Source organism: Taudactylus pleione, unplaced genomic scaffold, assembly GCF_031769625.1.
Source record: "Taudactylus pleione unplaced genomic scaffold, aTauple2 ptg000145l, whole genome shotgun sequence".
In the NCBI taxonomy this organism is placed as follows: domain Eukaryota; kingdom Metazoa; phylum Chordata; class Amphibia; order Anura; family Myobatrachidae; genus Taudactylus; species Taudactylus pleione.
In genome coordinates, this window is record NW_028284547.1 from 2,113,051 (window position 1) to 2,137,686 (window position 24,636).

At 46.8% G+C, this 24,636-nt stretch overlaps 2 protein-coding genes across 3 annotated transcripts in view; one reads left to right on the top strand and one right to left on the bottom strand.

Moving 5' to 3' along the window:
- The window catches only part of MAN2B1 (mannosidase alpha class 2B member 1), a 29,663-nt gene extending 28,297 nt beyond the window's left edge, over positions 1-1,366 (top strand). Inside the window, exon 24 of the mRNA XM_088473940.1 lies at positions 685-1,366. Coding sequence (XP_088330066.1) covers positions 685-809 — 125 coding nt within the window. The 3' untranslated portion in view covers positions 810-1,366. The remainder of the gene's footprint in view (positions 1-684) is intronic.
- The window catches only part of TRMT1 (tRNA methyltransferase 1), a 43,962-nt gene continuing 20,453 nt past the window's right edge, over positions 1,128-24,636 (bottom strand). The window contains exons 9-16 of one of the 2 annotated variants that reach the window (XM_088473942.1): positions 22,405-22,474; positions 22,184-22,318; positions 21,258-21,340; positions 20,936-21,044; positions 19,312-19,388; positions 17,671-17,790; positions 14,172-14,286; positions 1,128-1,263 (exon numbers count right to left, since the gene is read on the bottom strand). In XM_088473942.1, coding sequence (XP_088330068.1) covers positions 1,156-1,263; positions 14,172-14,286; positions 17,671-17,790; positions 19,312-19,388; positions 20,936-21,044; positions 21,258-21,340; positions 22,184-22,318; positions 22,405-22,474 — 817 coding nt within the window. In that variant the 3' untranslated portion in view covers positions 1,128-1,155. Of the gene's footprint in view, positions 1,264-13,622; positions 14,003-14,171; positions 14,287-17,670; positions 17,791-19,311; positions 19,389-20,935; positions 21,045-21,257; positions 21,341-22,183; positions 22,319-22,404; positions 22,475-24,636 lie in introns of those variants that run through there. The other variant, XM_088473941.1, reaches the window with a different exon arrangement.

Below are 24,636 nucleotides of genomic sequence, written 5' to 3' on the forward strand. Positions count from 1 at the left end.
ACTATAGTTTTTATTTACAATATCTCTATTAAGTGGTTTGTGTATTATTTACTGATCCCACCCTCCCTGGTGGGTCGGATCAGTTTGTGTCGTGCAAAAGGGTGGAACCACCAGTGATTAATAAACCTTCCTCCAGAAGGTGACGTCCATTCTAGCCCCTGACCAAGGTAATATTTTATATATGAACCTCCCAATAAGGTTAATGAGGATGTTTTCCAAACATTTAAAAAAAAAAAAAAAAAAAACTGGGATTAAAGTAGCTCTTACTGGGTGGCGTACCCAGCCATGCCTGTGCCAGAGACTGGGCTGTGTTCATGGGAGGGCACAGACTGAACAGTCAGGAAGAGTGATCTGGCCTTCCTGCAGCTGTAAGGCTAGCAGACAGCCATTACCTGGGAATGGGGCATATGGGAGTAAGAGGGGAGATTTACTAAAGCTTCAAAAACAGACAAGTGGTGGTGGTACCCATAGCAACCAATCAGCATCAGCCTATCATTTCTTTACTGCATTCTAGAAAATGAGAGAGTCAGTCTATCATTTTCTAGAATGCAGTAAAGAAATGATAGGCTGATGCTGATTGGTTGCTATGGGTAACACCACCACTTGTCTGTTTTTGAAGCTTTGGTAAATATACCCCATGGTCACATTGCTCACTAACTGAAGACTAATTTTCTTCTTGTGCAGGTGCCACACTCAGCGCAAATGCCACGACCGTCTTGGACCCTTCCTCTGTCACTCTGAGCCCCATGGAGATCCGCACATTCACCGCTACCGTCCAGTACAGAAAACACGGCGGGTGGGGCAGCTGATAGTCGCTGGGGAACCCTGCTACGGGCACTTGTCACAGATCTACACCCCCAAGCCTTATTGAATGCGCATTGTACCACTATTTCACACAGCTTTAATAAATTGTATTTTCCCTTAAAAAATAAAAAATAAAGTACATAAAAACTCAAATAAAATATTTTGCTTTAAAAGCGGAAGTCCGGAAGTGAAAATCCCTCTGGTGCTATTGGATAGACAAGTCCGACACCATCTCCTCCTCAGTGTAAAGCTATAGTGCGGCCAGCGCTCTGCGGTCCATCCGTCTGGCCACAGATGGGCCTCACTGCAAAATCCCATAAACCATAAGAACTGAATGGCAGAAGGGCACCCTCAGGAGGTGGCGTCCTCGCTGTCTGGCTGTGGGTCTTCCTGTGCCCTCGCTCCAGAGTCCGAGAGGGAGTGAGAGTAGCGGCAGCTCTCCCCCAACTCACAGGAGCCCTGTAGGAGAAATAACAGGTGTCAGCATTTATGGAGAGGATTTATTTTCTGAACAATGAGCTAGATAGTAAATGTAAAAGATCACATCTGCTCAGTGCAGGATACAGATAAACAATAGAAGCTGACAGCACTGACAGCTTAGGGAGCGGGAGAAGCACCCGCCACTCACCTGTCTGAATTTCTTACAAGGGAACTGCTTAAAGCTCCCGTCGTCCTCCGTGGCGGTTTTTCTCTTGTTTTGATGCTGTTTTCTCCTATCTTCCAGCGTACTAGATATTCCTCCCCTGCAGGACAGGAAGAGGGAGCTCCTCTAAATTATCTAAACACAATGAAACCCCCACCCACACCTTAATCTAGTATTGTGTAGTTTGTTTTTTAATCAGACATGATTTAAATTCTAATTCATTTAAAATTATGAATATTCCAGAAGTAGGTGCAGCCGGCAAGCTGATAAAGGGAGGAATTGTGACTGCAGGACTTTTACTGTGAAAGTAAGATCTGCCGAATACTGGGAATTACTATAGGTATGATATACTGAAGAACCCAAATTTATGAGATAGTATGTAACGGTAGGTGGCGTCACCATACTCTGACCTCTTGGAAATGCCTAGAACTGCAACATTTGTAATCTGACATCTTGTGAGTCAGTTTGAACACCACCTAGACTGCTTAGGGCAAGGCGACGTGAATTATCGGAGTTCGAACGCGGCATGATAGTGGGTGCACGAAGGATGGGACATAACATGTCTGAAGTTGTGTGGACGGTCAACATTCCTTGATCTACGTGTCACGTGTGTATCGGGAATACCTCATAGAAGGCATTACCACCCACCGTGGACAGCGCAGTGGCCAACCACGTGTGCTTAATGAACATGTCTGGCCAGAATTGTCCGTGGTAACAGACAAGCGACACTGGCTCAAATCACATCCACATTCAATGCTGGAGGTACCAGACGCATATCCAGCAGGTCAGTGCAGTGTTCTTTAGCTTCCATGGAATATGGGAGCAGAAGACCCACCACAGTGTTCCTGTTAAGACTGACAAAGCGCCTCACCTTGTCTAGTGATGTTGCTAATTGGACCCTGGAGGACTGGCAACATGTGGCGTGGTCCGATGAGTCACTGTTCCAGTTGTTTTGGGCTGATGGTAGGGTTCAGGTGTGCTGCAGACCCCATGAGGCTACGGAGCCAGTTGTCAACAGGGGACCGTGCAGGCTTTTGGTGGTTCCATAATGGTGTGTTCACGTGGCATGGGCTGGTCCGCCTGAACACCTTATTGACCAGTAACCGCTACACTGCATTGCGTCATGACCATTAGCAGCCCTTCATGTACCCCCACAACGATGGAATATTTCAGCAGGGTAATGCACTGTCATCGGTCCCAAGTTGTACAGAATTGATACGAGGAGCATTCTGGAGAGTTCCACATTAGCCCAACATGAACCCAATCAAGCATTTATGGGACGTGGTGGAGAGGTCCATTCACACCCAATTTCCTGCACCTGCAAATATCAGGGAGCTAACGGGAAGCTACCCAGATGGCATGGGTCAACATTTCTCCAGAGGTCTTCCTTTCACTTGTGGAATCGATGCCACGTCAAGTTGCTGCACTTCGCCGGCTAGAGGGGGTCCTACACGATACTAGGCCTCTATCCCCATGACTTTTGGCACGTCAGTGTAATTGGTATGTGTACAGCAGGTATAGCCAGCATTTCTCCTTCATCCACTAGGGGACACTGGAGCTTCATGACAGTGGGGTATAGACGGTGGGTTGAGTTGAGCCTGGCACTTTAAAAATCTACAAGTGTGACTGGCTCCTCCCCCTCTATGCCCCATCAACCCCAGTTTTTAGAATGTGCCCGAGTAGAGCCGGTGCACAGGGGCTGTCTCCAGCCCTTATATTAATTTTTATATAAATGTAAAAGAACCAAAGAGTCATCAGCAAGAGGACAGGCAGACTGTTAGCTGTGACAGTCTGCCTGCATCGTGGGAGCCGCCAGAGAGGGGACCACACGGCTACTGCAGCCTGTGTCCGGTCACCCTATGGAGGGGAGGCTGCTTTAGGCAGTTAGGAGTCATCAGACTCAGCGGGGCCCGCCACAGCTACCACTGGCTTGTGTCCGGGTCCCCGCTCTCCCCTCACTGCCCAGCGCTCTGGCCGCAGCAGCCCGGTGAGTAGCACACCTCTCCTGACTAGCAGGAGAGGTGAAAATAACGGCTGGGTCTGGTAACAGCGCGTGGCTGTCAGTGCCACGCTGGTGTTGTGATAGAACACCGGCGCTGGCTGTTAGGTAGGCTCGGAGCAGCATTCCTACCTCTACGTGCCAGTGCTTGTGTAAAAGGCACCGGCACGGTTATCACTGGCGGCGGTCGTGCCGCTGGCCCCCGCTGTCAGTGCGGGGACACAGAGATCCCCACTGTGTAAGTGTATGCCGCGCGCATACAAAGCGCGGCCATTAGGAGGAGGAGCTTATGGGTCCCTCCTCTTCCTCCACTAGTTTGGCGCGCTCTGAAGGGGAGTGGCGCCTCAGAGACACTGAAGGCACTGAGCGGAGGGGGAGAGGAGAAAACTGAGAGCAGTGGACAGCTTCTACAGGGGTCTGTAAATACAGAGGGTGTTTTTAACTGCTTTCTGGTCCTATTGACTGCTCCTCCCTTATATGCCTGTCTGCCCCTGTTACTGAGTTGCATTATTCTTGAAATTCTGCTCCTCCTATACTGCTCTGCCTGCAATTTGAGTAGCATTATTATTGAAATTCTGCTCCTCCCTTATTGCTCTGTCTGCTCCCATACTTGAGTAGCATTATTATTGTAATTCTGCTTCTCCCTATACTTCTTCTGCATTCCTGAATTGTATGTGGTGCTTGTCTGTGAGTACATGATGACATCCAGGGCAGAAAAAACTGCATCTCCAAAAGCTGTTTGCCTGCACTAAGTGCAGGAAGAAATTTACCCATGCTCGCTCCGAAGGGTCTTCCCTGTGCGAGACGTGTGAAGCAGACAGTGCTAACACGCAGTCTGTCACTCCCTCCTTCATAAATAGTTTGGCCGGGGTCATGGCGGACCTTTCTTCTGAATTAGCCGCTTCCCGTAGGGAACGGGAGTCTGCCAGAGATCTACCTGGCACATCTCACCCTTCTTTTCTAGCAGAACCAGCGTGGGCTCAGAATTTAGTCCGCTCGGTGAATAGCCTTGCTCAAGCGATGGGTTCTGCGTCTAAAGCTCCTGAAGCTACGGTAAGTCGCTCATCTAAAAAGAGGGCTCTTTCGGCGGTTCTCCAGTCGGATGAGGATTCGGCAGTGGATCACTCGTCTCAGGAGGAAGGGGAGATGCTGGACGAATCAGACGTAGAGACTTACTCACAAGAACCTGAGGCATTGCAAGGTATTGACGCACTCATTCTAGCGGTAAGGGAAGTTCTTAAGATTTCTGGCCAGGAAGCTCCAGAATCGTTAGAAGACTCCTTATTTGCCAGGTCACAGAAGATGGCTGTCACATTCCCTGTTTCTCTCCAGTTGGACGCACAGATGACTGCAGCCTGGCAGAATCCGGACCGTAAATTCCAGATTCCTAAGCGCTTTTTCTCTCTTTACCCATTTCCTGCGGAAAATAGGAAGAGGTGGGAGACCCCGCCACCTGTGGATTCTTCGGTTTCTCGGTTGTCAAAGAAGACCACGTTACCTGTTCCAGGAGCTACTACATTGAAGGAAACCTCAGAGCGGAGATTAGAAACCACTTTGAAATCCATTTATACGGCCGCAGGTGCACTTCTCCAGCCGGCCTTGGTAGGATCTTGGGTCAACAAGGCTGTGGAAAAGTGGGCGGAACAATTGACTGAGGGTCTTAGATCCAGCACTTCGCGGGCAGATCTGATTACCTTGGCAGAACATATTCAGGAGTCTGCTGTATACTTAGGAGACGCCTCCAGAGATATCGGCCAGGTAGGCGCTAGGATTTCTGCTTCGGCGGTCTCTGCTCGCCAGGCACTTTGGCTTCGTGCCTGGCAAGTGGATGCAGAGTCAAAAAGAGCAGTGGAAGCTCTTCCTTTCACAGGCGATATTTTATTTGGTCCAGAGCTGGACAAATGGATCTCGCTGGCCACTGGAGGTAAGAGTACTTTTCTACCTTCATCAGCACCTCCTCCGCGTCGCTCGTTTAGGGGACCTTCCTTTCGTTCCTTTCGAGCATCGGCAAGATTTCAGGGACGATCGCGAGGTTCGTCTTCAGCGGGGCGAGGAGGCCGTGCTAGAGGACGTCAAGCAAATATTGGCCGCCGTCCAGATCACAAGCCAGCAGACAAGCCTGTGGCATGACGGGCTCCCATCCCATCTCGGAAATCCGAAGGTGGGGGCTCGCCTCCAGCGTTTCTCGGAGGTTTGGAGACGGACTTCTCCAGACACTTGGGTTCGAAATCTGGTATCTCAAGGGTACAAGATCGAGTTCGCTTTCACTCCTCCTGGTCGTTATTTTACAACAGGTTTGCCCATCGATCCCTTGAAGCAACTAATTTTGCGTCAAGCGATTGAGAAACTTTTGCTGGCCGAGGTCCTTGTGGCGGTTCCCACTGCACAAAGACAACAAGGGTTTTACTCAAACCTTTTTGTGGTTCCGAAACCAGATGGGTCAATCAGACCCATTCTGAATCTGAAATCCTTGAACCAGTATCTTTCATTTCACAGGTTCAAGATGGAATCTCTCCATTCTGTCATTGTGGGACTAGAGGCAGAAGAGTTTCTGGTGTCGATAGATATCAAGGACGCCTATCTGCATGTCCCAATTTGGGTTCCTCACCAGGCTTTCCTCAGATTTGCCATCAGGGAAGCTCATTTCCAGTTTCAGGCCCTGCCATTCGGTCTCTCGTCAGCTCCCAGGGTATTCACCAAAGTGATGGCCGTCATGGTGTCTCACTTGCGCTCTCGGGGGGTGACGATAGTTCCGTACCTAGACGATTTACTCATCAAGGCTCCGACGGCAGAAGTCCTTTTACACCAAGTGTCCCTTACACATCAGATTCTCATTCAACATGGATGGATTGTGAACTTCCAGAAGTCTCAGTTGATGCCGTCCCAGAGACTTCAGTTCCTAGGAATGATTCTAGACACTGTTCTGCTTCGTATATTCTGGCCAAGGGACAAGGCCCTAGCCATACAGGAGCTGGTTCGTCTAGTGCTCAGACCCAGGAAAGTATCTGTGCATCTTTGCATCCGTCTCCTGGGGAAAATGGTGGCTTCCTTCGAGGCCATCCAATTCGGCAGATTTCACTCCAGAATATTTCAACTGGATCTTCTGTCTCAGTGGTCCGGGTCCCACCTACAGATGCATCGGCTGGTGTGTCTGTCTCCCCGGACCCGCATATCCTTGCTCTGGTGGCTTCGGACGGAGCATCTGTTAGCGGGTCGGCGCTTCGGAATTTGGAATTGGACCTTGGTCACCACGGACGCCAGCCTCCGCGGATAGGGAGCGGTGGTTCTGGACAATCACTTCCAGGGGCTTTGGTCGCAGCAGGAGTCCCTCTTACCAATCAATGTTCTCGAACTGCGGGCTTTGAGTCTACAGAGCTTTGATACAGGCTGCTCCTCTGTTACGAGGACTTCCGGTTCGGATACAATCCGACAACGCCATGGCAGTGGCATACATAAATTGCCAAGGGGGAACCCGCAGTCGGATGGCAATGAGAGAAGCCAGTCGCATCCTTCTGTGGGCAGAAAGACACGTAGAGGTCATTTCCGCAGTGTTTATTCCGGGGGTCGACAACTGGGAAGCGGACTACCTCAGTCGTCAGGATCTTCATCCCGGGGAGTGGTCCCTTCATCCCGAGGTCTTTCATCAACTGGTTTGCAGATGGGGGAAGCCACAGATAGACCTGATGGCATCTCGGATAAATCATCAACTACCCCTTTACTGCTCCAGGACCATGGATCCGGCAGCGGTGGGAGCGGATGCTTTACTGATCCCTTGGCCGTACAGCCTTGTGTACCTGTTCCCACCGTTTCCGCTCCTCCCTCGGATTCTCAAGCGGATCAAACGAGAGTCGTCCACCGTCATCCTAGTGGCTCCGGATTGGCCTCGTCGGGTTTGGTACTCCGATCTTTTATTCCTTCTGGCAGACGAACCTTGGCCTCTTCCGCTACGATCGGACCTTCTACAACAGGGTCCATGTGTGTACCCGGATTTACGGCGGCTTCGTTTAACGGCGTGGCTATTGAGACCGCCATCCTAAGAAGCCATGGAGTTCCTAGGTCGGTCATTCCTACCAATCTTAGGGCTAGAAAACCGGTAACATCAGCGCATTATCATCGCATTTGGAGGGCTTATATCTCCTGGTGTGAAGGTCGTGGATCCTCCACTTCCTCTTTTCATTTACCACGTCTTCTTCTTTTTCTTCAAAAAGGCCTCGATACGGGGTTACGCTTGGGATCGCTTAAAGTGCAGATTTCTGCTCTTTCTATTTTTTTCCAGCGTCGCCTAGCTCTGATTCCGGAGGTTCAGACCTTTTTTCAAGGGGTACTTAGAATTCAGCCCCCCTTTGTGCCACCCATGGCTCCTTGGGACCTGAATCTTGTTTTATCTTTTCTTCGGTCATCCACCTTTGAGCCTTTGCAGGAGGTGGAATTGAAGTATTTGACTTGGAAGATGATCCTTTTATTGGCCCTGGCTTCGGCCAGACGTGTGTCTGAACTTGGAGCCTTGTCCTGCCGTTCCCCTTACTTGAGTTTTCACGAAGATCGGGCGGAACTTCGTACCCGGCCTTCCTTTTTGCCCAAGGTGGTCTCGGGTTTTCATCTGAATCAGCCGATTGTAGTGCCAGCGTTGTCGGACTCTTCTGGGGATTCTCACTCCTTGGATGTGGTTCGGGCACTTCGCATTTATGTGTCCCGTACTGAGGGGCTACGTAAATCAGAGGCTCTATTCGTCCTTTATGATGCTAATCGGCGTGGCTGGCCTGCGTCTAAACAAACTTTGGCCAGGTGGATTCGTCTGACTATTCGTCAGGCATATGTTGCTTCTGCTCGACCACCGCCGGTATCCATTTCTGCGCATTCTACGCGCTCTGTGGGTACTTCTTGGGCGGCACATAGAGGTGTCTCGGCTTCACAGCTTTGTAGGGCAGCGACGTGGTCTTCGGTTCATACTTTTGTACGTTTCTACAGATTTGACACTTTTGCGGCTTCTGCTTCAAATTTTGGTCGTAGTGTCTTGCAGGGCGTTCAGCACTCTCCCCCCCAGGAGGGTAGCTTTGGGACGTCCCCACTGTCATGAAGCTCCAGTGTCCCCTAGTGGATGAAGGAGAAAACAGGATTTTGGTACTTACCGTTAAATCCATTTCTCCGATTCCACAGGGGACACTGGACGCCCACCCAGTGCTTCTTGCCTGTTCTCAGTTGCTTGTTCTGCTTCAGTTCTGTTGCAGTTTTGTCTGTTTTTATTGTGTGACTGTTTATCACTGCAGCCTGCTGTGTTCTTGCGGTGTGTCAGTATGTTGGATGTTTCTTTTCCTGTTCTCCTTCTCTGTTCTTCAGTCTGTTCTCCGTCTCCTCTCGGGCTCAGTTCTTTAAAACTGGGGTTGATGGGGCATAGAGGGGGAGGAGCCAGTCACACTTGTAGATTTTTAAAGTGCCAGGCTCAACTCAACCCACCGTCTATACCCCACTGTCATGAAGCTCCAGTGTCCCCTGTGGAATCGGAGAAATGGATTTAACGGTAAGTACCAAAATCCTGTTTTTAACTTCATATAAATAGATTGAATATAAGAATGTGTCTGTCCCTCCTCAGCAGGTAACCATGCTTCAATGTGGACCTTCAACCTAAGCAGGCAGAGAGTGACTTACGGACGTGCCATCTTTTGCTATAGAAATTCACTTACATGGGGCAGTCTGCACTATTACACCTCTGTATATCCTCTCATGTTGGCTCTGACGCAGGTTATTTTGAGTGTTAGGGGAGGATATTTGGTGAAATAAATCACTAGCGAGTGATAAGATGGCATGTGCATGGGCACAGCATCTATTCACACTGTAGGGAGAGCTTGGGGGCAGCCCAGCATCTACGCGAGTGCTGGGCACACCTACAGTGATAAACAGGGGGCGCATCTCATGGACGCACGCACCCCTACTTTTTCTAGTGACTATGCCCCATTTATTTGGCCCTTTACACACGTCATACTCTTGAGCGTCACCCTGCCCACCCTAGAATAGCTGTAGAAAATCTGATTGACTCGAGCTGTCTAATGCGGCCCAAGAATCCAACGAGAGATACTCCCAGCATTGGTGGTGAGCAGGAGCCCTTAACTGCAACTCCCTCCTGCTTGCCCCTGTAACCATACACGGGTGCTTTTCCTGTCTAGAAAAAAAAGAGAAGTAATGATCCAATCAGGGTGCAGCCATGGAAAGCAGCTGTAACAAGTGGGTGTTAAGTCCCAAGTTTAAAGCTTGGGTACACACTGCACGATGTGTACCCAGCGCGATATCACCGGCGAGGGGATCCTGCATGCTGCAAGTGCATACACACTTGCTGAAGCCGGGTACGACGGGGTGGAGCTACATGTCATGCTTCAATCTGCAGCATGGCATTGTTAGTGACATCCCGATGGGGGATGTCGCTAGCGACCCACGGGAGCAGGTATATCATAGGTGTACACTAGACAATGTGCCCGATATGTGGCTCCTAACCTAACCGCGGGATCGGACGACATATCGTCTATTGTGTACCCAGATAAGCCGAAGATTAAAATTAACAATAAAAGAACAGCACTATAGCAGCTGTTACAGTCCAGGTTTTAAGGATATTCGTGCTTGAGCCCAGATGGTTAAATCAAATTGACTGAGGTGATTAATTAAAGTTTTGGGAACCTCTGTGCTGTAGGTTTAAAAATTATTATATTGCGGCTTGATATTAAAAACTGATTTTTAGTTATGTTTATATATAATATACAACATATAAGAGCATATATGTGTATATGCGTGTGTGTGTTTGTGTGTGTGTGTGTATATATATATATATATATATATATATATATACACACACACATTTGTTACACTTTACAAATAGATACAGCAGTGTACTTTTAGAGCTTAACAACCATTGTGTATTACAGATGATGAATTCTCTAGAACAAGGTAAATTCGTGTTCAATCCAGATATACAAATTAGGAAGGTATATTAGATTTACCATTCCACGAATAGCAAGTCCATACAGTCCTTATTGGCAAGTGGTCTTCACAGAGTTGATGGCTGTTAATACGCCCCCTTCCCGCTCGCACCATACGTCATATCCGCTATTTATTAGATTAATCGAGTACATCGTACAGCGTATGAACTGCTCGCTATTCTTGTGGTTGGTTTTTTCAACCGGTATTTTACGAGCAGTTCTGACTTAAAAAAAAACAAGTGACGTGGTCAATGACGCTGCTGTATTAATTATGCACTCCCTTAAAACGCCCGTTTTGACCTTTAAGCACGCCTGCGTTCTGAATTCCACTCCCCGTTTTCAAGCACCTTCCCCTGTTACCACCCACATACGCCTCCTCCTGTCACTCAAAGTAGCAGGCATTCGCTATATAGCGAACAAACGATTTTCGGCCGCACTGACTGGTTTGCGCATGCGTATTACAAACCGTACGCATGCGCAGTTGTGCGAACATCGCTCAGTGCGAACGAGCGGCCGCTTACGAGCGGCTCTGAATCAGGCCCTAAGTCCTGTTCCAGAATGGTTATGTAATCACGAGCGAGATCTTCAAACAATCAAATATGGTGGAGAGAATTACATAACATGGTCAGTTATAATATCCATGTATAGCAAGAATATTGCAAATCACCACAAAGGGAAATCCATCTATTCAAGGCTATTTTTAAATGTTTGCAAAAAGTTTAAATGCAAGTATTGAGTTCGGTCGACTCATTAGTTCCTTCCGGAAACAGAGAAACTTTGGAATGTCCAGTACGCCTCTTGGTGACACAACTGGCTAAATCTGTAGCCTCTTCCTCTAAGTGTGATTAGAAATGGTGGGTACAGAATTTATACCAGAGATTTGGGGTCACTCATGTGAACTTTGTTGAAGTGGTTTGAGACACGGTGGGTGGGTACTTTTATTATATTTACATTGATGTTCCATAAAACGTGTCCTCAATGTTCTTGTAGTCCGCCCCACGTATCTCAAACCACAGCAACAAGTGAGCATATATGCCATAGTTTGTTACAATTAAAAATAAACAAAAGTATCTGATGAAGCTCATTCATTGTATTCAATTAGATGTTGGATGTTTTTTTTTCTTCATGTGACTGAACATTGTACATCCTGTTTTTCCACATCGATGGAAACCATCTGGTCCGCATGGAAGCCAATTTCCCTCTGAAGTCAGAACTACACCTGAAGGTTTCTAATAACTAGGAGCTGAGATCATCTTGAGTGATTTGTTTTTCCTATATGTAATGATCGGTTTAAGAGGAACCGATCATGTCTCAAGATACTATAGTTTTTATTTACAATATCTCTAATTTTTGTCAAACAGTTATTCTATTTGCGAACAAATGAGAAGCTTCCCCTTCAGTATTCTTATCTTCTTTATAACTTTGGTTCTATCCATTTCTGACACTACTTTTAATACTTTCTGTAAGCGTGATTCTAGGTAGCCTCCCCTTCTAAAAGACGCCATCATAGTTTCTGCTTGTGAACAGAAGGTATCAACCTGTGAGCAATTTCTGCGCATTAGTTGGCCTTTAGGAATGTTTGTTTTCCAAGGTCTACTCCCTGCACTCTTAAAGTCAAGATACGTATGATTGAGTAGCAACAGGTTTAGTGTAATTTGATGTATGAATAATGTTATATTGAGCCATGAGGGTCACATCCAGGAAAACTGTGTTTCTTGTCATATGTAAAAGTGAAGGATAAATTAAAGGTGTTCGTGTTAAGAGTTGAGACCAACTGTGAATAGATCCCCATCCCAGATTATAAAATGATCATCTATGTAACGACCATAGAAGACCAGGCACACACAGAGGTCCTTGGACTCCCCCATGTATAGATTGGCATAACTGGGAGCGAACTTGGTTCCCATGATCTGTAAACAAAGTGTTAAGAAAATAATTGTGAAATAGAATGAAGGAAATGAAGTCAAGTAGAGAGATTTTGTGTTGCCTTATGAGGTCCCCAGAACGATAAAAACCTGTGGCAATTATGTCAATGCCACGCTGGTGTGGTATAATGATCTAACATCTAATGTATGGAAGACATAAGTATCTTTCCCTGTTATGGATTGTATTTTGTTGAGAAAATGGGTGGTTTCTTTAAGGTGGGACCTCCAATGAGGAGGAGATTTCAGAAAAGAATCAACATAGGCAGAAAGATTAGAGGTAACCCTGTAACCACACACTCGTGCTCTCCCCCTGCCTGCCCATCTGTCACCACACACACGCGTGTTCTCCTCTCTGCCTTCATCATTGTATCTAGCCTCTTTGCACAGACCTACATTTCTGCACATTATATTAAGTGGTTTGTGTATTATTTACTGATCCCACCCTCCCTGGTGGATCGGATCAGTTTGTGTCGTGTAAAAGGGTGCGACCACCAGTGACTAATAGAAATTCCTCCAGAAGGTGATGTCCATTCTAGCCACTGACCAAGGTAATATCTTCTATATATGAACCTCCTAATAAGGTTAGTGAGGATGTTTTCCAAACATTTAAAAAAAATCAAAAAACAAAACTGGTATTAAAGAAGCTCTTACTGGTGTACCCAGCCATGCCTGTGCCAGAGACTGGGTTGTGTGCATGGGAGGGCACAGACTGAACAGTCAGGAAGAGAGTGATCTGACAGAGGGTGTGGCCTTCCTGCAGATGTAAGGCTAGCAGACAGCCAGTACCTGGGAATGGGGCATATTGGGAGTAAGAGGGGAGATTTACCAAAGCTTCAAAAAAAAAAAAGGACAAGTGGTGGTGTTACCCATAGCAACCAATCAGCGTCAGCCTATCATTTCTTTACTGCATTCTAGAAAATGATAGACTGAATCTGATGGGTTGCTATGGCAATGCCACCCCTTCTCTCTCATTTTCTAGAATGCAGTAAAGAAATGATAGGCTTGGTTGTTATGGGTAACACTACTTGTCTGTTTTGGAGCTTTGGTTTCTTACTAACTGAAGACTAATTTTTCTTCTTGTGCAGGTGCCACACTCAGTGCAAACGCCACGATTGTCCTGGACCCTTCCTCCGTCACTCTGAGCCCCATGGAGATCCGCACATTCGCCGCGACCGTCCAGTACAGAAAACACGGCGGGTGGGGCAGCTGATAGTCGCTGGGGAACCCTGCTACGGGCACTTGTCACAGATCTACACCCCCCAAACCTTATTGAATACGCATTGTACCACTATTTCACACAGCTTTAATAAATTGTATTTTCCTTAAAAAAAATAAAAAATAAAGTACTTAAAAACTCAAATAATATATTTTGTTTTAATAGCGGAAGTCCGGAAGTGAAAATCCCTCTGGTGCTATTGGATAGACAAGTCCGACACCATCTCCTCCTCAATATAAAGCTATAGTGCGGCCAGCGCTCTGCGGTCCATCCGTCTGGCCACAGATTGGCCTCACTGCAAAATCCCATAAACCATAAGAACTGAATGGCAGAAGGGCACCCTCAGGTGGTGGCATCCTCGCTGTCTGGAGCGAGGGCACAGGACGACACACAGCCAGAGTCCGAGAGGGAGTGAGAGTAGCGGCAGCTCTCCCCCAACTCACAGGAGCCCTGTAGGAGAAATAACAGGTGTCAGCATTTATGGAGAGGATTTATTTTCTGAACAATGAGCTAGATAGTAAATGTAAAAGATCACATCTGCTCAGTGCAGGATACAGATAAACAATAGAAGCTGACAGCACTGACAGCTTAGGGAGCGGGAGAAGCACCCACCACTCACCTGCCTGAATTTCTTACAAGGGAACTGCTTAAAGCTCCCGTCGTCCTCCGTGGCGGTTTTTCTCTTGTTTTGATGCTGTTTTCTCCTATCTTCCAGCGTACTAGATATTCCTCCCCTGCAGGAAAGGAAGAGGCAGCGTCTCTAAATTAGCTAAACACAATGAAAACCCACCCACAGCTTAATCTAGTATTGTGTAGAGTTATAATTAAATCTTGTCTGGAAAAAAACAGATATTGATTCATTAAAATGTGTAAATATTCCAGAAGTAGGTGCAGCCGGCAAGCTGATCAAGGGAGGAATTGTGACTGCAGGACTTTTACTGTGAAAGGAAGATCTGCCTAATACTGGGAATTATCTATAGCAGAGGTTCTCAAACTCGGTCCTCAGGACCCCACACAGGTCACATTTTCCAGGTCACCCAGACGGTGCACAGGTGTAGTCATTGCTCACTGACACATTTTAAAAGATCCACAGGTGGAGCTAATTATTTTACTTGTGATGCTGTGAGGAGACCTGGAAAACATGCACAGTTTGGGGTCCTGAGGACTGAGTTTGAGAACCTGTGATCTATAGGTATGATACACTGAAGAGTCTAAAGTTATGAGATAGTATGTAAAGGTAACGGCAGGTGGCATCACCATACTGTGACATCTTGGAAGTGCCTAGACCTGCATCATTTGTAATCTGACATCTTGTGAGTCAGTTTGAACACCTTCTAGACTGCTTATGGTAAGGCGACGTGAATTATCGAGTTCGATAGCGGCACGAAGGATGGGACATTCCATTTCCGAAGTTGTGTGGACGTTCAACATTCCTTGATCTACGTGTCGCGTGTGTACAGGGAAGCCATTACCACCCACCATGGACAGTGCAGTGGCCAACCACGTGTGCTTAATGAACATGACCAGGGGTGTTTGGACAAAATTGTCTGTGGTAACAGATAAGCGACACTGGCTCAAATCACATCCACGTTCAATGCTGGAGGTACCAGACGCATATCCAGCAGATCAGTGCAGCCATGGAAGCTAAATAGGTGCAGAAGACCCACCAGAGTGCTCCTGTTAACACTGACTCAGCGCCTCACCTGGTCTAGTGATGTTGCTAATTGGACCCTGGAGGATTGTGGCTGACACCTGTTATTTCTCCTACAGGGCTCCTGTGAGTTGGGGGAGAGCTGCCGCTACTCTCACTCCCTCTCGGACTCTGGCTGTGGGTCGTCCTGTGCCCTCACTCCAGACAGCGAGGACGCCACCTCCTGTCACCAAGAATCCCACGAGAGATACTCCCAGCATTGGTGGTGAGAAGGAGCCCTGCGCTGCAACTGGGTGCAGCAGAATCTGACCAAGTACCGGGAGTAGCAATAAGGAAGAGGGAGTCCAGGTAAAGATGTCAGGACTTGGTTCAGAACCCTAATGACTAATTAGGCAATTGGTGGTTTTTAATTAGCTTAATTGGGGCATAATTAAATTTCATTAGTAGGGTAACATTTTTAAAAGTGCGGAATAATAGGTTAAAAGATGTAGGACATGGGGGTGCTGTATATATGGGAGAGGTGTATTTATTATTGCAGGTGGGAGTTACTGGTATTTTTAAAATAAAAAAAATTTCAAGTGCCATAAAATTACTCCAAAATAAACTTTTCCGTATTTTTATTCACCCCAAAATTTAACTAAATGAAAAAAAAAAAAAATAGCTTTTTATTCAGCCATTTTAAAGCTAAAAATATTTTTCTTTAGGACCGTAATATACACTATTTGTTTGTTTTCTTTGTTACATTTTTTACAGGGTTTAGAAAAAACAAAAAACAAAACTGCACCCGACTGTTTTATGGTGCATACACACGGTCAGATTTGTCAGATGTGTTAGATGAACGATTTGAACTATGAACGAGTTTTGACTGCATTAAAATGAATGGAATCGTCCAAATCTGCCTGCAAACACATCAGATGTCAGATATCGTTATCTGACCATCGGGATCGCGCATCGTTCAGGCATGTCAGATATGTCAGATTTTCCTTCAGATATGAACGATTTTTTAAATCGTTATCGTTCAGATCTGAAGAAAAATCTGACCGTGTGTATGCACCATTCCAATTGGATACGGTGAGTATCGAGAGCGTGCATACCCACGGTAATTAAAAAGTGGTGGCAGAAATTTAATAACCCCTCCTCTAGTGGGGCTATATCTTTCTGGTATTCCCTACTCTCTCCTATAGCTCCGACCGTTAAATCCCCTGCCCAACTCCGGTGGGAAACAGATCTTCAACGTACTTTCACCTCTCCCAATGGGAGACTATTTATCTCTCTACCTTCTCCATGTCTAAATGTACTAATCACATTGAAATGTATGTAAAACTTTTAAATAGATTATATTTGACACCTTCTAGATTACATAAAATCTGGCCCATAGTCTCAAAGTTCTGTTGGCGTCTGTCATTCTGAAGGCTCTATTTTCCATGTCTTCTGGGACTGCCCTTTATTACGCCCCTTCTGGGAAGAAGTATTCACTCTTATTAAAGATGTCCTAGGTCTCACTTTAACTCTAGATCCCTCCCTCGCCCTTCTCCACTGGTATCCAATCTCCGTTCCCAAATCTGACTGATACGTTCTCGGCCACATCCTGATATCTGCTAAAGCCACTATAGCTCAGCATTGGAAGTCCCATTCCCCTCCTCCATTAGCCAAAGTTATAACTAAAACACAATTCTATTTTGAAATGGAGATGAGGGAGGTTGATAACTCTACGGCTACTTCATCCCCTATTGTGAAATGGCATCCTCGGCATCTTTATGTTACAGATGGAAGGGTTGCACCCCTGTCCTTATCCTCTCCAATCCCTCGAAGTGCCTCTCCTTTTGATTTAAATGAGATTCCACAGGTGGACCAAATTATTTAATTTAATTATCTATTCTGGTAATTGAGGTTTTCAGTTTTTGTTTAATGTCTTTGAATGTACTGTCACCCCCTAATAATTTATTTTATGTATGTTTCCCTTTTTTCTGTACCCCCATAAATACTTTTTTTTTTTTCCATCAATAAATTTTTATTGAATATAATACAAAGAAAAAAAGTGGTCGCAGTAGTCGTGTAAATTTGGTCGCTGACAAATGAATATGACCCATAAGTTGAAGTATCCAAAGTTAAAGTTTATTTGGCTAGTAATGTATTTTGTTATGCAATCTGCGATGGTAAGTCTACAGATATTACTTTCATATTGTTCCTCAGAAGTAGAGCACCGGTAAATGTAGAGATGACCGGTCCGGTTCTACTCAGTTACGTTCGGATCTGAAAAACGGCATCTTATTGGTTATCTGGCTCTCAAGTGTTTTGGATAACCAATAAAAAATCCAAACTATCGCTATTTTGTCAAAAAGAACAGTAAAACCGAACTGCTCATCTCTAATAAAAACACACGCACTACATATACTGAGAATAAGCCGCCTGTATGTCAGACACCAATAAACCCCACTCCTCCATTAGTCACACAACCTGTAATTACCCGGCATTCGCTCGTACTTTAGGACCCCAGTAAGCTTCTGGATTCTCCTGGAACCTCTTTAAACCCAATTTCCGTGACTTTGGATTTGCATCTTCTCGAATGTCAAAATTTGCCTGAATCCTGCACAGAGAAAATTAGCCAGAAAGGAGATGTATAATACACAGATATTACTGGGATCTCCCCCCCCAGAGGTGTCTGCGCTGTGTATAGTGTAATAGAGAGGAGATGTATAATACACAGATATTACTGGGATCTCCCCCCCCAGAGGTGTCTGCGCTGTGTATAGTGTAATAGAGAGGAGATGTATAATACACAGATATTACTGGGATTTATACACAGATATTACTGGGATCTCCCCCCAGAGGTTTCTACGCTGTGTATAGTGTAATAGAGAGGAGATGTATAATACACAGATATTACTGGGATCTCCCCCCAGAGGTGTCTGTGCTGTGTATAGTGTAATAGAGAGGAGCTGTATAATACACAGATATTACTGGGATCTCCCCCCCCAGAGGTGTCTGCGCTGTGTATAGTGTAATAGAGAGGAGATGTATAATACACAGATATTACTGGGATTTATACACAGATATTACTGGGATCTCCCCCCAGAGGTTTCTACGCTGTGTATAGTGTAATAGAGAGGAGATGTATAATACACAGATATTACTGGGATCTCCCCCCAGAGGTGTCTGTGCTGTGTATAGTGTAATAGAGAGGAGCTGTATAATACACAGATATTACTGGGATCTCCCCCCAGAGGTTTCTACGCTGTGTATAATTTAATAGAGAGGAGCTGTATAATACACAGATATTACTGGGATCTCCCCCCAGAGGTGTCTGCGCTGTGTATAGTGTAATAGAGAGGAGCTGTATAATACACAGATATTACTGGGATCTCCCCCCCAGAGGTGTCTGCGCTGTGTATAGTGTAATAGAGAGGAGATGTATAATACACAGATATTACTGGGATTTATACACAGATATTACTGGGATCTCCCCCCAGAGGTTTCTACGCTGTGTATAGTGTAATAGAGAGGAGATGTATAATACACAGATATTACTGGGATCTCCCCCCAGAGGTTTCTACGCTGTGTATAATTTAATAGAGAGGAGCTGTATAATACACAGATATTACTGGGATCTCCCCCCAGAGGTGTCTGCGCTGTGTATAGTGTAATAGAGAGGAGATGTATAATACACAGATATTACTGGGATTTATACACAGATATTACTGGGATCTCCCCCCAGAGGTGTCTGTGCTGTGTATAGTGTAATAGAGAGGAGCTGTATAATACACAGATATTACTGGGATCTCCCCCCAGAGGTGTCTGCGCTGTGTATAGTGTAATAGAGAGGAGCTGTATAATACACAGATATTACTGGGATCTCCCCCCCAGAGGTGTCTGCGCTGTGTATAGTGTAATAGAGAGGAGATGTATAATACACAGATATTACTGGGATTTATACACAGATATTACTGGGATCTCCCCCCAGAGGTTTCTACGCTGTGTATAGTGTAATAGAGAGGAGATGTATAATACACAGATATTACTGGGATCTCCCCACAGAGGTGTCTGCGCTGTGTATAGTGTAATAGAGAGGAGCGGTATAATACACATACAGCATATATTCTATACATACCTGGGTTCTGTGCTGAGGATGTGATACGCTGGGCTGGTCACAGACAATTTTTCCCTTTTCACCGGATTCTGTTTTTCCTGTAGCAGATCACATTTATTTAGGTATATGACTGTAAAATGTACCTTTTATACAATTAGTATTTACCTCTTTGTCCATGATACAAAAATTGTAAAATGAAGAACATCTGAAAATCCTTTCACACAAAGACTTTTTTTTTTTTTTTACATACATTAAATCACACTTAGTGACATGTATGGGGGTGTGGTGTAGCCAGGGGGGCAGTGTGTGGTGCTAGGATTGCGCCATTGTGGCCCCACCCCCTCTATATAAAGCCACAATTCCCTGCATTGTAAAGCGGGGGTGAGGTTAGGATGATGCGATTCAGTGTGAATTGCTTAGTCAAGCCCCCTGGGCCTCCCCCTCACTCAGGAAGTGGGCAGCGCCTACTGTTCCAGGCGTCAGAGCCACTTTAGATTCCATAGTCTCCAGGACGTTCCGGAACAGTAGGTAAGTATGCGTTACATCCTTTTATTTGAGCCCACTGGGAGACATTGGAGCACAGTCAGTGCTGGAGGAGTGCAGACACTTTAAACTCGTTTGCAGCACCACCCCCTATACAACACGCCTGTCTGGCACTCAGTTATCCAATCTGTTTTCTCCAAAACTGCTGTCCCTGGACGCAAACACATGAAACATGTTGAATCTGGTGAATATATGAACAGGCCACTAGGTGGCAGCCCCTACACAGAAGCTCCCCTGAAGCCACCCAGGAGGCACTCGCCCATCTGGTAGAATGGGTCTTGAGACTTTCAGGAACAGGCTGTCCGGCCCCAGTAAAAGCCTGACCTCTGGACCACCAGCAGGAAAGCTGGTTTTCTCTGAGAGCTCAACCTTCGGCTCCTGTAAGAACCTCAACCTTAGTCCCTCCTGTAAGACCATAAGCAACATGGACAAACTAAAGGACTTGGTAGGTCGACTCCTGCCGCATGGTCCCAGTCACCGTCTCAGACAAACTCTTTGTTCCAAGAGTCATGGCTTCAACAGACATATCCTTAAAGCTAGCCTGCAGTAAAGAAAAGGACCTTTCCGGGAGCCGCCGAGATTGACCACCGCCATGTGGAGAATGTCACTGGGGCCAATTTAGAGCCACCAGGATGAACAGAACCCCTTCTTTTCACTGCTGAATCAGGCCCTATATTTTTATATAGGAATATTACTCCAACTATATTGTATATACTGCTGGATGAATTTATTTATGTTTATATTTGTGTATTGTGCACGTGTTATATGTTTATACTGTATATACATTGCTATATTTCATATTACATTTTTAATAGTCTATAAGGTTGCATCCATTGTTCCCCGACTCAAAAAAGCACTTGAGTTTAATTCTAACACTTTGGCATAAGCGCGGCGGTTTCCTGTTTGTTTCCCTTTGCTGTACGCCTGTGACGTCACAGAGGTCTAGTGCACGGACTGGCTGTATGTTATAATAACTATCCACTTTGTGCAGTCGTCAGATGCACCTTACCATAATATGCTCTACTGTCTGGTAAAGCACTACCGTGTATGGCAGATAGATAGGCAAATACCACAGGAACTCACACACCGGGATAGCACTCACCCAGCATCTCATTATATCCCAGATGACGGAGGGGGGAGCATCGGTCTTTATGGCGTTCTGACAAGCGTGCGACAGGGAGACCTTATACCCAGCATGGAGCAGGGCTGACCTGGAACAGAAGAGAGGGCTTAGTCCAGGGGTGGGCAATAAGCACCCCCTCCCCCAGCTGTTATAGAACTAAACATCCCTCAGCATGCCCTGCCACAGTTTCACTATTTGGCCATGGTAAAACAGTTGCAGGGCATGCTGAGATGTGTAGTTCATCAGCAGCTTACTGCCCACCCTTATGATGGTATAAACGCTGACATATATAAAAAGTCACCTGAACTGGAGGAGTGAGGGGGTATTACACCGAACGGTGCTGCTCAGATTGTCCAGGGTGTAATATAATGGGATGTCCAATTCCTGGGAGGGGGGACAAAAACAATGGCTATAAGTATTAGGCCAGCTGTGAGGTCCGGCTTCCACCAATCATGCTTTATACTTGTTCAAATGCTATTCAGTAACTGGCCAGATTTACCAACCAAGCCCAGACAGGGGACTGTGTGAGGGTCTCTTACAAACCTTCTACCGCAATGAACCAGCCACATTCTGCTTCTACACAATTACCAACCATAGGGCCTGATTCAGACCCACTCGCGAGCGGCTGTCCGCTCGCAAGTGGGTCGATGGTCTGCACTGAGCATGCGCACGACGGAGGGAGCTCCGTCGTGCGCATGCGCCAGACACGACGAGCGAAGGACTTTCCTTCGCTCGTTGTGTCCGATCAAAGGGGGCGTGCTGTCAATGTTGATTGACAGCACGCCCCCTTTGGTGGGCGTGCCGGGGGCGTGCCTCCCTGACGGGGGCGTTCCCACGGGAACGCCTCCCGTCAGAAGCCGGCCCACTGACATCACTAGTGATGTCAGTGGGAGTGATTTTGGCTCTGATAGAGCCAAAATCACTCCGGAGCTTGCGGTTGAAAACCTCAACCGCAGGCTCCGGCTCGCAATTTCGATGGTCGCGATGGTCATGACCATCGCGGCCATCAAAATGCACGCTCGTATAGCCTGTGGGTGGTGACCCACAGCTATACGAGCGTCCAGGAGGACGCTCCATGAAAATGGAGCCCGGCCCTCATGCAGAGCGTGCGCTCTGCTCAGAGCGTACGGCTCTGAATGAGGGCCATAGTTCCTTAGGATTTTCGGCAGCGTCAACCCCAAATGAGTCACAAGGGGGCGCCGGTTCCCCCGACAATGGCATTCTCACCTCTGTCACCATGCTCAGCATTCCCTCTATCCTATCCGTCGTCTTGAATCTCTTTGGATTCCGCTCGGAGGCGGACAGGACCCTCTGTACAAAATCTGTATCATGGAGACGCTCTGCCCAGATGGGACCACCAACCTGAAACGACATGCCTGGCCTGTCACACAATGGGGCAGACCGTAAGTCTTTGCGAATGAGGCACAGTGCCTGCGCAGGGGCTGTACCTGGTGCCTCTGATGGCAGAATTCACAGCTGGTTCCCACAGGAGGGCCGGTCCCCGCCGAGAACTTCATACTGTATATAAAAGACAGGCCACAAAGAGTTATTGGCTGCACCCCCAACAGGATTATGCAGTCACCATGTACAAAGGCAACAAGTACAGAGGCAGAGGCTAAATGGAACACTGCCTCTAGTGGCCACATTCTGTAACACACGGGAGAATTCTCGCACGGCTTTCGTGTTTTATTATATAGTAAAGTCCTCCCAAATATGGCCCGTATTAAATTTGAGGCGAAAAGTCCGGATCCGCGATACTTTTCGCCGATGACGTCATTTTCGCCTGTTTTGCTTTCACCCCCGTATTCAATTTGAAAGACTCTCAATGCAATGTACTAGGCGAAAAAGTTTCGCCTATGAATGGGAGGCGGAAAAAAGTGCAGAATTGGGGTTTTGGGGTGCAACGTTGTGGGAACACCCCTGCAGCCTAGGGGGCTGAGAAAAAAAAAATGTTGCGTTACAAAGTTAAATACTAGCGAACTTGACTCTGGGGGGGTCGCCAAGTATGCCCCAGGTGTTTTTTGGATTGCTGGTGCTTGCAGCAGATGGATTTTTCACGATTTTTTCAACTTCACTTTAGCAACTTTCAAATATACTGACCCCAATTTTCAAGTACCCCAATTTGCTGGGATAAGTTATTTTCTGGGAAAAATACTCCTGAATACTATTCTGCACCACGTATAGAAAAACGCTATTTAGCAGATATTGAGCCCGTTTGAAAAACAAGAGATATGGTAAGAACTTACCTTTGTTATCTCTGTTTCTACGAAGTCCATAGGGTCCACAGGGTGACCTTGGGGTATAGCTGGATCCTGGATCCTCGGGCACCACGGAGTTAAAGCTTTTAGCTGCTCCCAGGATGCACTTGGGTCCAACCTCCCCTATACCCTGCCCCCGAGCCACAGGCACCTCAGTTGGTAAGCAGCCCAGGCCGGAGGAGGAGACGAAACAGAGAGAAGGAAGACTGGAACACACAAGAACCATACTCACAGAAATGGGAGACGGAAAACCGGTGACCAGTCACAGAGCCCATATGAAGCCAGGTGCGTCAGGGCGGGTGCCCTGTGGACCCTATGGACTTCGTAGAAACAGAGATAACAAAGGTAAGTTCTTACCATATCTCTTGTTTTCTACTTCAGGGTCCATAGGGGTCCACAGGGTGACCTTGGGGATGTCCCAAAGCAGTCCAACTAAGGGCGGGGACGCTCCTGTGCTGATAGGAGAACCCGGCGCCCAAAGGATGCATCCTGAGAGGCAAAGGTGTCAAACGCATAGAACCTCAAAAAGGTCTGAATGGAAGACCAGGTGGCCGCCTTACAGAGCTGAACAGCAGAGGCGCCACGGCTAGCAGCCCAAGAAGGGCCCACGGACCGAGTGGAATGAGCCTTAACCGAGGCTGGAACAGGTAAACCCTCCTGCATATAAGCCTCAATAATAACAGAACGAAGCCAACGGGCTAGAGTCTGTTTGTTGGCAGGCCAACCCCTCTTGTGAAAACCAAAGAGGATAAACAAAGAATCCGACTTCCTCACAGAACTAGTCCGGTCCACATAAACCTGGAGTGCCCTTACAACGTCTAAGGAAGTCTCCCCAGCCGAAAGATCAGGTGACTGAAAGGCTGGTACAACAATTTCCTGATTAATGTGGAACCTGGAAACCACCTTAGGCAGGAAATCAGGACGAGTGCGAAGCACCGCTCTGTCCTAATGAAAAATCAGAAAAGGGGGACGACAAGAAAGCGCCCCCAAATCTGAAACCCTCCTGGCAGAAGCAATTGCCAAGAGGAAAACAGTTTTAAAAGTTAGCCACTTGAGCTCCACTGACTCCAAGGGCTCAAAAGGAGGACCCTGTAAGGCCCTAAGAACCACCGCCAAATCCCACGGGGCCACAGGTGGCACAAAGGGAGGCTGGATTCTCAAAACACCCTGGAAAAAGGTGTGTACGTCCGGCATAGCAGCGATCCTGCGCTGGAACCACACCGACAGACCAGACACGTGTACCTTCAGTGAAGAAAGACGTAATCCTAAGTCCAAACCGGACTGAAGGAAAGCCAGAATACGCGAAACTCGGAACACCTGGGGATCATAGTTTCTGGCCTCGCACCACTGAAAGTAAGTGTGCCACACTCTGTGATAGATCCTCGCGGAAGCAGGCTTGCGCGCCCTCAGCATGGTGGTAAT